This window comes from Squalius cephalus, assembly GCF_949319135.1.
Source record: "Squalius cephalus genome assembly, chromosome: 10".
NCBI classification, from domain to species: domain Eukaryota; kingdom Metazoa; phylum Chordata; class Actinopteri; order Cypriniformes; family Leuciscidae; genus Squalius; species Squalius cephalus.
The window spans coordinates 41,498,313-41,516,676 of NC_137131.1; the positions used below are offsets into that span (position 1 = coordinate 41,498,313).

Sequence of the window (18,364 nt, forward strand, 5' to 3'; positions counted from 1 at the left end):
ACATTATATCGATGGAACTCTCAACTTCTCGTATGCATGGATCTAATGTTAAGACGGTGAATTTATGGCATGCTCCTTTTGATATTGTGTCAACTTTTTTAACATTTTTTTTTTTTTTTGGGTCATTCTACATTCTATGTTTGTATTTTATTTTTATTTTCTTGAAGTCTACCAGAGGCGGGATGGGGTGGGTTCTAGATTTGTATAGTTGCTTTTTGCTTTGTATTTTTGTTTTTCTTGACTTTAAAAAAGAAAACTCAATAAACAGTTGTTAACAAAAAAAGAAAAGAAATCTAGACCATCAGCATTGTGTCATGAACCTGGGTTGATCTCTCTCTCTTTCTCTCTCTCTCTCTTTCTTTCTTTCTTTCTCTCTCACTTTTCCACCTCTCTCCTCCAGCTGATCATCACAATCAGCGCGCTCCCGCGCTGATTGCCACCTCACCTGTCTTCTCTTTGGCCTAATTTTCTCTGCTACTTCTAGTTACCGTTCCCCCTGCTTCTTTGCCAGATTATTGTTTGCAAAGGATTTGCTCTCGTACCTTCTACGTTGACCATCCTCTCACCATCGCCTTCGGGAACCTCCTGTCTTGTCTTGTCCTGTCCTGTCCTGTCTTGCTAGATCCTCTGGTACGTTAATTCTGTTCTCTGCCCAGCTATCCTGCTGCCCGTGATCTGCACCTTATCACACCTGTGAGTCTCCGCTACTGGTCTCGGGATTGAGTCTCCCTCGCTGTCTACCATTTCCTACCCTGGGACCACCGCTGTTGACCAGCCAAGTTTTTGACTTTTGTTTTCTCCAGTACTGCGTCCGCGTGATGGCAGACTCCTGTGTTACCTTTTCAATAAACTTTGTTTCTCTATCAGCCTCTGCCCTTGGGTCCTCTGTTATCACTGACACATTGAGAGAGTAAATGAAGAAAAATAACCTCCCTTCTAATCTTATGCCATCGGTTGAGCCGAACAATGACAGGTTGACTCATGAAAACCTGTTTTATTTTAACATAACTCATTCAGGATATTTAATGAGAAAAAATATAGGGAATCAGTGTAACAATTTAACAGGGAATTGACTGGAAGTACATAAGACAGGTGACTAGATGGAAGAGCTTTAAAAATAAGCGGGTCTGGCGTCATCAGCTAAAACAAGGGACATTGGAGCAAGTTTCATTTCATTTTGATGAAAGTTTACAAATGCATGGAATAATGAGCACCATTGGCTACGTTTACATGCAACCATATAATCAGTTAGTAATCGGATTGACGGCTCAATCGGACTGAAAAGCCTTCATGTAAACACCTTAATCGATCCGACTGAGCTCGATCCGAATGAAATTTCAATCCGATTGAAAGGGGTGGTTTATTCCTTTTCTAATCCAATCGAGAGGACATGTAAACACTTGATCGGATTGAAAACCGAAACTGAAAGGACTGCGCATGTGCAATGACATTGAAATAGCGTAATGACACATGACGTGCTGAACGAGCTGTTCTTGCTGTTGAATAAAGTGTCATATAAATGTCATATAAATGATCACTGTGTCTGTGAAGTGGAGCAGGACAACGTCCCACCAGTCCTTGTTCTTTCCGATTCTCATCCACAGACGCATTTTTACAGCGTGATAAATATAAGCAGCACAGCAAAACGGTTCATAAGCTCATTGTCTCCAAATTATGACCAGAAATGGATAAATATTAAGTCTGCTGTTTAAAACAAATAAAGAACCAATGTAGGAGAATAGTTATTATGTGCAAACAGTGGGAAACTCTGTTATATTCGCGCATGTCAAAAAAAAAAAAAAAAATCTATTCCCATTTGAAGCTTGTGACAAATAAACGCACACATCAACCTGATCACATGTTTAGCATTCAGGTAAACACTGCGTTCGGATTCATCAATCAGAATGAGTTCAGTTTGATTGAAACAAAAGTTGTGCATGTAAACATAGCCATTTAATCATTCATAATAAGACCCGGGTCAATTAAACTGTGAAACACCGGGAACTGAATTTCTGTTTTCACCTGCAGTGCAAAATCTAGCAGATGCACCACAACCCTGCAACTCTCCACCTCGACCTGCCCATCGTTTCCAGCCGGAAGCGCCTAATCCTGCCCTGCTGTTACCATAGTGATGAGACACGGGGTCAGCCTGGTGAGGTTTAGACTGCTCTCTAGTCTCTCTGCATCACATTACTGCAGCTCTGAGAAGATCCTGCACTTCAGTTATTACGAACAAAACATATCAACCATGTGAAGTATACACTTGCGTTCAAAAATGTGGGGTCGATACGATTTTTTTTGGTAACACTTTATAATGATAATGCATTAACTAATAATGAGCAAAACATTTGTTAAAACATTTAGTTCATTGTTAATTCACGTTAGCTCAGTTTCATTATGTAATATTAACAGATACAACTTTTGATTTTAATCATGTATTAGTAAATGTTAAAAATTAAAATGAACAAATAATTGTATCACTGTAAGTTCATGTTAACTAACATAGTTGAGTAATGTTAACAAATGAATTGGGCATTGACATGTACGGGTCATTCGAAAAAACAGTAATATTGTGAAGTATTATTTCATGAGAGTATAGTAAACTGTAATTTATTCCTGTGATCACGTCCCATTGGGCATTGACATGTACGGGCAATTCGAAATGCAATTTTTTTTTTTTAAATGTATATGAAATGAAGAGAAAAATGAGGCCGATATTCTGTTATAACAGATGAATTATGAAGAACTGTCATATTGCTGGTGATTTTCAGCTTACACTGTCTAACAGCACACTATGTTTTATGCATTAGTTTGTGTTTGTGGCTGTGTGTGTTTGTTGATGTGCAGGGATGATTTCACACCTTAACATTGTGTGCTAACCTGACATAATAAGATTTCCAATGAGCAATTTGCTTGTCCACACTAAACACAACACAACCACAACTAATCAGAAGAGTGTGTGACGATCTCTGTCTGTTTGTGTGCTCTCTCGACATGCTGTGCAGCATAAACTTATATTTATGTAAGAAAACTCAGTCCAACTGTATATCAGATCTCCTGAGCAATTCAAAAGCAGGCTCGAGAACAAACTTTTAAACAGAAGTGTATATCAAATAAAATGCATGTCGAACTCGGTGAGGACATTCTCACACTTTCACATATCACTTTCTTTTTATTTACCTACAGGTATATCACATTCTCTCCATCTTTGTACACAATTCCCTCCCCATTAGACAATCTTTATCTGTTTATCCTGTTAGCTTCTTTTGTATTGGAGTTTAATGTGAGTCGTTTGGCGTTTGATTAGATCAGTGTTGCTCCCTCAGTATTTGATGTCTATATTAAGGTGTTGATTGTTTAAGTACTCAGAAGAGCCGCTCACCGTATAATAACAACTCAAGCAGGCAGAAGAGTCCTGCCCCTTCCCCCAAACACACACACACACACACACACACACACACACACACACACACACACACACACACACACACACACACACACACACACACACACACACACACACACACACACACACACACACACACACACACACACACACACACACACACACACACACACACACACACACAGCAGGATTAGCTGTCTAATAAAACAGGTGACTCTCACTACACTCCTAATAGAGTCGTTTCCCAGCTTTAATTTCAAGCTCTGGCGATCTGGGTACTGCCTTAGATGCTGACGTGACTGTGTGTGTGTGTGTGTGTGTGTGTGTGTGTGTGTGTGTGTGTGTGTGTGAGGGCTGGTGTGTGTATGCACATGTAAGTTGTAGTCTTCTGTAGATGCATGAGTTTATAGTGCCATTTCAGCACATTTAAGTAATGCACAGAAGTACTTGCTATACATGAGATGCTCATGTTCATAATCTTTCTGAAATTGTAAAGTGAACATGTTTAGCTGTTTGTCTGTGATGGAGTAGTCACAGTATCAGACAGACCGCCCACAGGTCTGATCCATTCTGCAAGCAAAATCACCAAGATCTGACTCAAAATGAGCAGTTTCAGTCTTATTGGCCGGCTTTACCCAACAACCGAGAGTTAGGGTGCATCAGTCTGCTAAAAAAAGACAAATTTCCTGGATGTTTTTCAGGTTAGTGGCCGTTTCTTTAGTGTTTTCTGTACAGACAGTGATGTATCGAAGTGTTCTTTTATTGCGGTAACACTTAAGTTTAGCGTCCAAATCTCACTATTAAGTAGTTGCTTATTATAAATCTCACCCAAAACCTAAACTTAACAACTACCTTACTAACTATTAATAAGCAGTAATTAGGAGTTTATTGAGGTTATTAAAATCATAGTTAATAATGAGAATTGGACCCTAATTTAAAGTGTGACCATTGCATTAACTATTTTGATGGGTTATTCCAAAGACTTTATACAAAGACGGTACACTCATACTTATGAATGTGAAAAACAGCAACAGGCAATATGGCGGAATAAGTCCCGCCTTCTAAATAAAAGAACCAATCGGCAATTGGTAAAGTCATTGCATCACTGCAGCTGCCGTTAGAAGCTCCGTTTATGGGACAGTTCATGTCAGATTTGGTTGCTGATATGAAATATGTTATTTACGTATGAGTGTGGAAACCAGTTTGTGAGATTTCAGGATATAGGACTTGGTCTTGGATGCCCGAAAAAGCTGCCCGAAAAAGCTGCCCGGAGGCGTTGCAAATATGGCCGCAGAGTGAACAGACTTTCGTAACATTATAAATGTAATGTGTCCTTGTTGAATAATAGCATCAATTTCTTAAAAAAAATACAAAAACTTTTAAAAGGTAAGTGCTATGATTGGCACAATTAAATTCATGCGTCTGCAGAACTGTTTTTTGAGCGCATATAGGGAGCAATAAACAGCTCTGAGACGAGTCTGCTTCAAATGTACAGACACAATAAATCGAGCACAATCATCACGTCCTCACTGTTAGTGGAAACCTGCATCTAAAACTACTTCACGCTTCTCTTCCGTGTCCCGTCCTACAATTTAAATCATGCAGATGTAGGTCAGTGTTTTCCAGCTGCACAAGTAATCCATAATGGATGCGTTCTGCTCCTCGCATTTGTCCTGATTTATCACAGCAGACCATTTTTATGTAAATTTCTGAAGCAATTATCCCTCGGTGGCTTTAACAGAAGGTAGAGAGTGAGGATGATTCTCCTCAAGGTTGCTCAGATCTCATCTGACGTGACTTGGGACGAGTTACCTCATATTCCTGAGAGAAGCGTAGGCCGTCGTTGGCTTTCAGCCGCTCGATGTGGTCAGCCAAAGCACAGACTGAAACTGAAGGATGTTCCCGCATTCCTGCAGGGAAAAAAAGAAAGGATGAACTAATAGCAGAGATTTCTATTGGCTTGCTGTGTTTTGCTTGGCTGAACTGTGGGGAACAGACACACTTTGGTTCATACAGTTTTTAGGCACTTGGAAGATGAGCAAACGGGCACACATGGAAACAACCCAAAGCATGAGAGAAATAGTAGGCAAAGGAGAAAGCTTGTAGCACCATGCCATGTGCTAAGGCTAGCGGCAGTGACGTAAGCAGTGAACGGACATGCTCATTGGCTGACATATGAACTACATCCGGGTCAATAGCAAGGTGGCGTAAGCTGTCCTGTACAATCAAAATGGCATGTAAATGACATCCGCATTAAGGACTACAACCTGAGCACACATTAAAAACACGGAGTGTTTTCCCGTGTTTGAGACGGACGGCCTGTTGAGAGGACGTGAGAGACGGGACGCTTTAACTGGGAGCAGCCAGTGGTGGAGGAGGGGGCGTGACTTTGGACTTGATGGACAGGTGGGAGGAGCATTTAAAATGAAGGAAGTGAAAGTTCACACAGGAATGAAAGAGCAAAACTAACTTGAAGTGCTGGTGCAGCTGAAGGCACTGGAACCTGCAGAAAGAAGATGAGGAGGGACTGTGATATGTGCCACTGACAGAAGAGAGAGGAAGAGACGAGAGGAAGAGGAGAGGAGGCGAGCAGAAGACATGAAATGGCTTCCCCTACAAATATAAGTGTATACGTGCAGATTTAGTGTAAATAATATAGGGTGAGGCATTTTGATTGGATTATAAAAAACTCTGGTTAATATTAAGCATTTTTCAATGCTTTTTTGGTTTTCAAAAGCATTTTTAAAAATAAAATGTAAATCCTACATAATAAGATATTTCTTAAGTACACTATACTATTCAAAAGTTTTGGATAGTTAAGATTTTTTAATGGTTTTGTTGCTCACCAAGGCTACATATTTTGATAAAAAATACAGTAAAAAAAGTAACCTTCAACATTATTAGCATTTAAAATAACTGTTTTCTATTTGAATATTTAAAATTTCATTACTCCAGTCTTCAGTGTCGCATGATCCTTGAGAATCGTTCAAATATGCTGATTTGCTGCTCAAGAAACATTCTAAATGTATAAATGTGTTGAAAAAAGTTGTTGCTTCATTTTTTCTGTGGACACTTTTTCAGGATTATTTGATTGATTGAAAGTTTAAAAGAACAGCATGTATTTGAAAAAAAGATTTTGTAGCATTATACATGTCTTTACTATCACCTTTGATCAATTGAATGCATTTTTGATGAATTAAAGTATTAATTTCATTAAATAAATAAAAATCTTACTAACCCTTACTATTCACGATATGATCAATATTGATTTTATGTCATCCTATAGAGGACTCTCTGGACTTTTATAGGAGCAGCTGATCCTCTCTGGGCCACAACAACCTTCCAAAGAAAGAATAAAAGCTCTGCAAGAGTTCCTTTAGTTCCTATTAAAACTCTTGGTTCAGAAATCAAGGACTGTTTGGATTTCAGCATGTCAACACAACAGAAGTTACCTTGTGTATCACTGTTAAAGCACAGTATGAGCGTGGTTTGCACGTCAAGCATATCTTATCGAACAGTTTGCCTGAAACGTCAAACATGAAGCTACACAACAAACACTCTTTATCTCTGAGGTAAGCCATTTTTACATTTTCAAAGTGTCCTAAAGCTTTTTGAAACACAAAGGCTGAACTTTCACAAGTAAATAAACAACAACACTAGTAGCCTGGCTCCTCATTTGGAGATTCGCAAGCGAGGGAAATCAATGTTTATGGCAGGGAAGTAGACATGAATATTTCTCCAGTTTTGCCGTGAGAAAGATTGTGCATCAGTCAAGCGTGCGCTTGCAGCCCAACAATCTGACATAAGAACATGAGTCACTTTGCAACTGAAGCAAAAGCAGATTCTTATTGAAGTCAGCAAAATGTCTGAGCATTCGGAAATTTCCCCTGAGAGAGAGAAGGTGAGAGAGAGAGAGAGAGAGAAAGAAACAGAAAGAGACAGTGCAAAATATGGATGGGAGGAAATGAGAAAGAATCATCCTGCTTAATTTTTCCATCAAGTTCAAAGCTCAGTCTGAACCGAATGAAGGAATGTGTGTTGTGTGTGTTTGAGATTAGCTGGCAGGTTCTGCTCCTCGTGTGTGTGTATGTGTGTGTCCTTCACCTGACAGTGCGGTTCTGTGAATAATGTTTTGTCTTCACACCGCAGCTCCAGCTGAACATCACATCCATAAATCCAGGGAGCAGTTCTGTCTCTCTTTCTGAGGTCTACATCCAAACAACCCCAAACTGATTCGTTTTGAAAAGAAATTTTTAGCACTGTTGCAAAACCAAGAGAGCATTTTAAAGCATAACAAAAGGTGGATAGTATCATGATGCTGCTTTCCAACCTGAGGCAGTATTGCATGCATTCTTGGAGGATTTCATAAGAAAATGTGCATGATAGTACAGTCAGTACAAAAAAGTATGAATAAAATAATTCTCATAATTTTTTTTATTTAGTTCTATTTTACCCAATGTTTTGCTTTATGGAGTATGTTAGCTTAGAATTCGGCTGACGAGAAACTCTACACTGTAAAACAAAATATTTTTTACAGAAAAAGACTATAAACTCCAAGTTACCTAACCATATAGGGTATAAAAAAAATTATTAACTTGCATTATATATAATTTGACAGTAAAATACTGTAAAAATTATGGGTTTTGCAAGTAAAAGTTTTGTAATAATTAAAGAAGATGAAATTATAAAGAAGTCCCTGCATGACACAGGACATATGATTATACTTTATTTAAATACTTTTGTTTCATTTAATTTTTGTTATCGGTAATGCACAGGTGTCACGATTTGGTCTCATCTTGGTCACGTTTCATGTCTGTCATGTGATCCCCTGTTCAAAATCATGTGATCCTGCCATGTGTTCCCTTATCTGTGTCATGTTGTCCTTGGTTCGTTGTTTCATTGTTCACAGGTGTCCCTTGTCAGGTATGTCTATGTCTATGTCTAGAGTTTTCATGCCACGCCATGTTTTTGCTTCATGTTTGATCTTGTTTGTAATAAACTGCACTTGGGTTCTCAATAAGCTTGCCTCCAGTGGATCCCTATGTCACAGAATGTTACAACAGGGTGTTTCATGTTACATTTTCTGTTATTTACTGAATGTCTGTTGCATTATTTGAGTGTTGTGTGTGTATCACCTGTATTATTATTCAAATGTACAGGTTATCAGTACATTTTAAGGTAGAAAGTAAATTTTTGGTAGTTCAAGTAGTCATCAAATACTGTATATATATATATATATATATATATATATATATATATATATATATATATATATATATATATATATAAATAAAATATCACTTAATAAAATATACAGTAGTAAAAATGCTGGTACCAATTTGCCTTCAAGTAATACTGGAGACATTTTCACTGTTGTTTTATTGTGAATTTAACAGGATATTTAGTGTATATATTATTTGTGAGTCACATAAAGTGCTTTGTTTTCAAGAATGACCGCTCAGTTGGCATGGAAAGTCACTATGGCTTCGAACACACATTTTTGTGTTTGTAAATGTGATGAGGTGTTTTAACTCATAGCCTCCCTCATTATGATTGTGTGGTGACGTACCTTGTGTCTGGTAGTTGAGCCTCCTCATTTCCACCGGGTCAGAGGAATGGGCCAGTAAGTGATCTTTAACTCCAGCTGAGTGCTCATCTTTAGCCGAGGGAGAGGAGCGCTTCCTGTGCAGCCAGGAAATGACATCAAACATGAGCGTACAAACACACAGCGATCAGGTGGAGGTGTAAATATGCAAGATATTTCCTGTGTGTTAGTATCTGTTAGGAGAACATCAGCGCTAATCTGAGCTCAATTAAACCCTCCGATTGCATCTCATGAAACGGCAAACACAAACAAGCGTTTATTGTCGGATCAAAGAGAGGCGCTCGATACCCACCTCTCCTGTTTGCTGCATCCCACCGAAAGAGATGGAAAAGAAGAGGGGAGAAAAGAGAAAATGTCACAGGAAGAAAACGGCACAGACAGCGTGTGTGTAGGGTGAATTTGTCAGAAATGTGGAAATGCCATTGCTACTAATGAGCTCCGATTCAAGCTGACATTTGCAAAATGAGTTTTTTTTCACTCAATAGACATATAACTTGAACCCTGGGCATTTGATTCTCTTGTTGTTCAATAAGACTGAATGAATTTGGATATAATTGAGAAGAGTGGTACTTTATATCTGTAGCCATTATCAGATTTTGGCAGATGTGCCATTATGACTTTTTTATTGTGTGAGGGAAAATATCATTTCTGCAGTCTAGTTCAAAAAGTAAATGACTATTATTTAATCATTAAAGTTCTGTTGAAGTATCCAGCAAAAGAGAGTCCTAAGAAAAAACACTGTTAAACTGCTGACTATCACACTGAAATAAGGTTTCTTGAATCTCGATTTTCTACTCTAACAGTGAGTCAGCAATGTCTCTGAGAGAGACCGACTATTTATACCCGACAGTTCAGTAAACTCACTGTGTTTGCAACGCACAGCGAAAAAGAAAATATGGTCACTTAAGCAGAATGTGAAAAATACGCTTCTCCATGATCTCAGTGCAGGATGACTGATTGCATTTTTCTTGGAAAAGCACCAGTAAAGTAATTGCACTTGTTCCGCACCTCTTGAAGAGCAAGATGGCGATGACGATGATGATGATGAGGACGACGGCCAGCACTGGTCCCATCACCCACAGCATCTCTGGGTCCTCAACGTGACGGGACATCCCGCTGTGGAGCTTCACCATCATGGGATCAGAGTAAGGACTCACCGTGAACATCTTATGATACAGAAAGAAAGAAGGAGGAGAAAGCAAAATAATTACTCAAAAGATCAAAAGTTTGTTCTTTATTATGACTATTTTCTAGCCTAGAAATCTAGACGCACCCTAGCGGCAGCAAAAATTATTTTGCAGCCAGGGTAGTCTAGCAACTCTCCGTTGACTTTCGGAGCTGTAAAAACCTAAATTGGGTCAGGCCAATCACATCGTGTATAGAGTAGGCGGGGCGGGCTTAACATAATGACGGCAGAGTTGCGACGTTTCCCTGCTACTTGAAAACAAAGAATGGAGAACAGTCTTTCAAATCGGCTTTGGCCGCGACTCTGGAGGACTTGGAGTTAAGTTTTTCTTTGAGAAAAGAGCAAAAATGGCACTTAAAGGGTTAGTTCACCCAAAAATGAAAATTCTGTCAGTAATTACTCACCCTCATGTTGTTCCAACCGCGTAAGACCTTCGTTCATCTTCGGAACATAAATTAAGATATTTTTGATGAAATCTGAGTGCTGGATCACTCCTCCATAGGCTTCTAAGGGACTGAAACTTGCTGGCCCAGAAAATGTATTAAAGACATCGTTAATATAGTCCAAGTGACTACAGTGGCTTAATCTTAAGTATATCAAGCGACGAGAATACTTTTTGTGCGCAAAAACAAACAAAAATAACGACTTTATTCCACTATTCATTTCCTTCTCTCTGGGCCTCTAGTTGGTTCACGTAGTGTTTTTGCGTAGCTCGTCTGTGTTACACGTCACCACGTAGGCTCACAATTGGCCGAAGCTGGTCATGTGTGTGATGCGTGTTGACGTGCAACACAGACGCGCTGCGCAAAAACACTACGAGGCCCAGAGAGAAGGAAATGAATAGTGGAATAAAGTCGTTATTTTTGTTTGTTTTTGCGCACAAAAAGTATTCTCGTCGCTTGATATACTTAAGATTAAGCCACTGTAGTCACTTGGACTATATTAACGATCTCTGTAATAACTTTTCTGGGCCAGCAAGTTTCGGTCACCTAGCAGCCTTTGGAGAAGTGATCCAGCACTCAGATTTAATCAAAAATATCTTAATTTATGTTCCGAAGATGAACGAAGGTCTTACGGGGTTGGAACAACATGAGGGTGAGTAATTACTGACAGAATTTTCATTTTTGGGTGAACTAACCCTTTAAGTCATTCTTAAAAAAGGAAGATGTGTTTGTAGTTTCAAAAGTTGATTCAAAAGTTGAATCTATCAGCTAACGTAAGCTCCGCTGTTGGGAAAACGCTCTGGTTGGTTGTAGCGCTGTCCTATTGCGTGCAGAGGGAATTTGAAAGACAGCCGTTTATCCCACCCCTCGGATTGAGCCGTGTCTAGTTGCCAGACCTAACATCTTGATGTAGGTCTGGCTTGCCAGGCTAACTATTTTCCACATTTCAGAATAATAATAAAGTCATCGAAACTATGAAATAACACAAATACAAGTTAATTATTAAAGGAACTTAAGTTAATTAAAGGAAATTATGCAAATTAAATCAGAGATTTCCATTTTCTCTTTAACCTAAAATATTCACTTGCAGCTCCCCCCTGAGATTTTAATTTAATATTTCAATAATTTAAAAACACATTTTGATGTTGATGTGCAGGTAAACAAACAATATATTTATCTTTTTTAGGAAGTGTTTTACAAGTGTTTCAAGTAAATGTTTTTAATATTTAATTAATTGTTAGATTTTAACTCACGAATCCCAGTTTAAATGAATGAAAACTCATCTTAAATTTAATTAATTTTAACTCAAATTAATTTACTTTAATTCAACTCATTAAATTTAAGCATATATAAAGTATAATTGTCTATTATACATGTCTATGAAACTAATTTCAAACATTCAAGCATATGCTTTTAGATCAAAAGATAATACTTAAAATGCCACCATGAAAACCATTATAATGCATCAAACAGGCTTCATAGGATGTTACCTGATAGAGATCAAGCAAAAATATTGTAATTAAGATTTTGTTTTTTGGTGTTGCTGTAATCTATGTCATGTCCTATACACATATAAAGGCTAAATTTGGTAGGTAAAAGTAGGTGTGTTTTTCAGCTTTAGGAGCGGAGAGGTGCGTCAACACTGTCATCTATACAGTGGTGTATTCTACAGTACACCAGGGCCTTAATGTGGTGTTTTCTGCCGTTTAGTGATCACAAACAAACTGAAAAACTATTGAAGGCAAGGTGTGTGAGCAGAGCAGGAGGAAAGCCTTCAACTCTTCAAAATAGCACAGAAGTCAGTCTCCTTCCACAAACGCTGGCAAATAATCGTCTTAGTAACACCTTTTAGACATCACAGCAGGGCGCGCGAGAAAGAGGGATGGAAACAGGAAGATAGAGGGAGAGCGAGAGAAAGGGCGGAGGGAGGGGTAACCTCTTCCATCCCACTGAGAACCGGAGGTTACGCATCATCAAGCAAATCCCATCAGTGCGACACCTTCTGCATTCCCTCCGGAAGCGACACCAGGAACCACAGAAGCCATCGCTGCCCATTTACAGCATTACAGCAACTCAGAATCAACACTTAAAGGAAACCTTCACCCAGAAACGTTGCATCATTTACATAATAGACATTTCTCGAAATACTGCATCTTCTTTTATGTTCTGCAGAAGAAAGGAAGTCATGCAGGTTTGGAACAACACACCGCAAAATATATTTTTTTGTACATGGTCTTGTTTTCAATTACAATTTTTTTTTTTTAAAGTCGGCATGAAATGGAAATTGCGCTAGTCTTTTCTTCCCTATTGTGACGTACATATCTGAGTGAAACAGCTTCTCAAAGAAGAACAATTGTAGGGCGGGACTTTATTTTGTACGTGTGGAATTGATTGGATGGTTAGATGGTTGTGGTTTGCCATTGGTCAATCTCATGTGAGTGACAAGGTGCCCTGTCCGCTAAGAAAAATACTCCTGTTTTCCATTTTTCCCCACTGGCAGATGTTTTCTTGATTTAAGCATGAACTCAAATCAGTTATATTTATTTATTTATTTATTTTATTTTTTCAAAAAATAAGGCTTAATTATTTTAAGTCATTTTGCTTTTCAAGCAAATGTATATTGATTTAAGAATGTTTAAATATTAGTAATGGAAAACAAGTCAAAACTACTGAGTAAGAAAATCATTTTATGCAGTGCAATACTCAAAAAAAAAAAAAAAAAAAAAAAATTGAGTAAATGAAAACAGAAGCTTTATTTCTGAACGACTATCCCTTTAACATTCCTTCACAATCTGAGATGAACCAGGTGGGTTTTATCTAAATATAAATGCCTCCACTGATCTTTCAGAAAAATAAATATTCGTGTCTAATTCGACACAGCTGTGAGGAATACCCGAAGGGAATTTTTATTTCTTTGTAGTTGCTCTTGCATTGCTTGGGATACTTAATTTGAGTCAGTAGTGGAGATACAGTAAGAATGTAGAGCTGTAAAATGAAATGCAGATAGCAGCCCAGACCATTTTGTCATTGAACTTGATAGATGTAAAATCTTTTGTAAGATCTGTTGTAAGATCTCTTCTGAAACTCTAGGATGCATGTGTGAGATTCTCCATCTAATGAAAGAAATTCAACTCATCTCATTAGTTTTTTTTCTTGCCAAAGCAGAAAAAATGATGGAAAATGATTGGCTGAATGATTGGCATAAACCGAACTGATTTCGGTTTTGATAGTGTAAAATGAAATATAGCATCCACATGCATAATGCAGACTTCATATTTAAACAGCAGTCTTTAGCAGTTAAATATTCACAGACACTAATCCATATCGTGATTTTAATAAGCGTACAGCCCTACTCTTCATTTATCAATCCAATATTTTCTGTGACATTCTGTGTTATAAAGTAAATTCCGCTTTAATGACTGAATTCTGCAATTCCACATTTCTCGCATCGCAAAAACCACAGGGCCGTAGATCTGCTGATCATCATCATCACCTCTGTCTCTCTTCTGAGCGCTTGCATGACAGTGGAGGAAGAGAGCGTCTTAAAGCCCTGTGGGAATCTGTCAGTGGGAAACTTTCATAGTGATCAATTTAATCGGCACTACCTCAGACGGAAGCACATCCCACAGCGTGAGTAATGCTTCTCTGACTGACTCCAACCACTATTTACTGATGCATATTCATGTGTGTGTGTGTGTTTTCATTTCTCCTTCACCTCTCCTCCATCTCTTCATCTGTAACGCTCAGGTCTCTCCACCAATAATGATACCATCTCTCTCTCTCCTGTTGTCACACTCTCTGCTGATCTGCCGCAGTCCTTCATGTGATGTCTCTTTCTCCTTCCTTTCTTTCATCTCCTCCTCCTCTAATCTGTTTTTCTTGTGCTGCGGTAGTTTTGCAGTCGACCTCTTTCATCCAATTTCACACTCGCTAGTCTGTTTGTCAGCCCACCACAGACTGTCCTTTCACAAGATCCTCTCCTCTTTTTTTCTTCTCTCCTCCTTATTTTGCCTCTCCTCTCATTCTTAACATAATGACAGTGTTTATGCAACTGGCCACAGGGCTCACGTGTGTGTGTATGTGTACAGGTTTGGCTATACTTATATAGTGAAATATTATAACAACCGACTACCAACTGGTCCTCACTAGTTAAAAAAGGCTTATAAATCAACCAAAACATGTTTTTATTTAAATCTAGAGTTTTGCAGTTTAACACTGTAGGTTTAAAGGCCAAATTGACCCTTCGCAGCGAGACTGATTGACAGGCGATCTGACCAATCATAATCTGCCATCCGCCATTTTTGTCCGACAAAGCAGTCAGGAGAGTAAGTAGATTAACGTTGGAGGATTTGAACTTGAAAAACGGAGTGTACTGATGTCTTTCTTCGGTTAAAACAACAATCCTTCTTATGTTCAGTCATGTTTATTTGATGCTATAAATGAACTAGAAGGAAGAGATGATCGGTTCATGAGCAGCTTTAAGAGGCTCTACAGTGATCTGTGAGAGCGGCGTGGCTTGTCGGACATAGCAACAGTAACTAAAGGGGGCGGGTCTTTGCGAACGGTCAATTACACCAAGGACGAAAACTATGAAGATAACAATAGTTCTAAAAATCATTTTTAATATTAAAGAATAGCAGAGTTCACAGCACAGCTATAACGATAACGATATAGAGAGACAATATTGCTGGAATCACTTTGAGAACAATTTTATCCAGCTGATGAACAATAAAAACATTGAGAGCCAATCAGAATCAATCCTGCTGTAACGAGCTCAAGCATTTAAAGTGACAGACAAGCATGCGCTTAGAATGGATGCTAATATAGATATGTTTATAGTTATTGTTCTTAGTGTGAATGGGCCTTAAGGGTTGGGCTAGGCAATGGAAAACAGCATTAACCTAATATAAAATCAATGGAAGTCTATGCAACGTCCTCACTAATTTAGTGAAACAAACACTGTGCGTGTGTGTGCATCCATGTGTGTGTGTGTGTGACTCACTGATTCCCGGTCTTTCAGTGCCGCCAGAATAAACGTGCGGTACTGCTGCTGTCCAGGTAGAGCTTTGTTAAAGAAGCCATTGTAAGTTTTCTCGTCTCCTAACACAAAGGTTTCTGGAAGATTCTCCATCTTGGCAGCGATGTAAGGCTGCAGGAAGTCCTGCGTTTGTCTCCTCCTCCTCTTCCTCACATCTGAGTCTCCATTACTCCCCAAAAGCTGATAAATCACAGAGAACACATCAGGAAAATGACAAACAATGGCAATGCACTGGGGAAAAAAGCATCCATGTATAAAACCACTGACGTGAATGTTCATATACCCTCATTTACAAGTTTCAGGGCTAGATGATGTTAAAAAAACAATCTGTACAAAAAAATCTCTTTAAAATAATCAAAGCATGTTTTCCACACAGTTTCTCGTTAAATTAACACAAGTAAGAATGAGGACTTTTCCTATATATATATATATATATTGGCCAGTACTACTTTAGGGCTATTCTGATTGACACTTGAAACAGCTGGACTGTGACCCAGAGGTCAGAGGTCGAATATCAGCCTCAGGTGCTTCAGTCAGAGGCATCATTAATTCAAAATGACATACACACTGTCTCCAAGTGCTTCATCTTTCTCTTTATAGACCACTTCCTCTGTTTCTCCATCCATCCATCCATCACTCTTTCTCTCTTTTCCTTTCTCACCACTAACATAATAAGCAACAGACCACTGCTTCTTTAGTTTAGTAAAGCACATTTGGTCGAGACCAAATCAAATCCAAGGCCACAGGATTACAGCTGAACAAATGAGGTCTAGCGGCAGAGAGAATGAGGACTGCAGCGGGACAGCGGGAATAATATCAGCATGGTGATAAACACCAGCACAACACGGGCTCCAATAATACACCTCTCATTTGACTCGGCAACACTCATAAATAAGGGGCAACTCAGGGGAGAATGGCCGCGAGAAAACGGGCTGTTTCAAAACACCGGCGACACCATTGTGATTTTTACAGCGCCGGTGTGTTTTGATATTCAGTAGGCAGCACCTGAAAAGTTTCGCCTTGTTTTGCAGACTATAGTTTATCGAGTGCAAGCAAACTCATGAGAAAGCAGAACCGTGTTGGAGCCCGAAAGCTCAGTAGTAATAATAAAAAAAGCAAAAAAATGCCAAGAGAAGCTTTTTAAGAGCCAACGAAGTGCCTGTGTGTCTCAACAGCTGCTGCAGAGAAACTGAGAAGCTAAAAAGAAGCGAAAAATAATAATAAGTGGAACAATAAATACTAACATTCTGTAGAACATAGAAAAGACACAATAAAGTTTGCGAACCCCTTGCAGAATCTGTGAAAATGTGAATAATTTAAACAAAATAAGAGGGATCATACAAAATGCATGCTATTTTTTATTTAGTACCGTCCTGAATAATATATGTTACATAAACGATGTTTACATATAGCCCCAAGACAAAAGAAAAAATTTATATTTATAAAAATGACCCTGTTCAAAAGTTTATGAACCCTTGATTCTTTATACTTTGTGTCGTTACCTGGATGATCCGCAACTGGTTTTTTGTTTTGTGATTCTACAAAAGGGGTTCACAAAATTTCAAGCAGCACTGTATATCGCAGGCCTCATGTATGACTGAGAGATGAATAAGGACGTCTGTTTCTGTCATTTGAGTGTGATCATCACAAACACACACTCACCTCATCCAGATCCATATCCTCTGGGTTTTCCCAGCGACGTAGAGTTGACGTGGTTACAGGCACCACCGCTATATAAAACCACCTAAGAGGAAAACATACACAAACGAGTCATTATAGTAAAAATGTCCTATCTATCTATCAGGTTGTTTGTGAGTGTGATGAAACATGGACATTAAACAACTGATTGCATTTCTGAAGTATTTTGTGACAGCCGTTCAGCCCGTGGCTCATTCAATGACTGAAACAAACACTTGAATCCCATGATTAACAGCTGAGTAATTCCCACACTCTCATGCCAGGACTGAGCAAGAGCATTGTTTGATATGTGTGATGTCTATAATGTCTGATGTAACTGCCTCTAACAATCTCGCTTTGGCTTTGATGAGGAAATATGTCTGGTAATTTGTAATGAAAGGATTTGGGAGCTGTCTTTGGTCAGAACCGATCCCGCGGGCAGCGTGGGTATTTTCAGCGTTCAGCCAGCTCTGACTGCACTGCATTACGGCAAATCCGGCTCGCTGCAGTGAACTAAACCCATGTGAGATGACTCCTCTGAGCTGGGATGGGAAGTGCCTCAGTCTCACTAAAGCACAACAGTCTAATATTTGCCCAAAGAAGAACAGGATTCTTGTATTTATGTGCACTGACTGAACCCTGCGACTCCAGCAAACATCTCCTTGAGACCCAACACGTATCATATTTGGGTTGTTTTAAAGTCCCCCCTGTGGTGAAAATCAAGCTTTTAATGTAGTTTTTATGTCTATGTGGTGTTTTTAATATGCTTTTGGACAAACCATGTGCAAATTCATAAGTCGACACCATTGCTGAGACACCAAAGCAGCTTCACATAACATGAAAATAATACAACAAAGTTTGTTTCTAGAAGAAAATTGCATCATCGTCCACCCATAATAAGGCAGATCAATAATATTGTTGAATATTAAATATAACCACAGACAGTCTCAAAAACACGCTTTGAAATCTCTGGTGTTTCTGACGTCACAAACTACCTTGTAACCAATCT

General features: G+C 38.8%; 1 protein-coding gene across 12 annotated transcripts in view; it reads right to left on the reverse strand.

The window, feature by feature from the left end:
* The window catches only part of ptprfa (protein tyrosine phosphatase receptor type Fa), a 231,949-nt gene that overhangs the window by 18,832 nt on the left and 194,753 nt on the right, over positions 1–18,364 (reverse strand). For 7 of the 12 annotated variants that reach the window (XM_079882944.1, XM_079882943.1, XM_079882942.1 and 4 more), the window contains 6 exons: positions 17,341–17,422; positions 15,643–15,858; positions 10,020–10,177; positions 8,976–9,088; positions 5,877–5,909; positions 5,219–5,316 (listed from right to left, as the gene is read on the reverse strand). In XM_079882944.1, coding sequence (XP_079739070.1) covers positions 5,219–5,316; positions 5,877–5,909; positions 8,976–9,088; positions 10,020–10,177; positions 15,643–15,858; positions 17,341–17,422 — 700 coding nt within the window. The remainder of the gene's footprint in view (positions 1–5,218; positions 5,317–5,876; positions 5,910–8,975; positions 9,089–10,019; positions 10,178–15,642; positions 15,859–17,340; positions 17,423–18,364) is intronic. The other 5 variants (XM_079882945.1, XM_079882946.1, XM_079882939.1 and 2 more) reach the window with 1 other exon arrangement.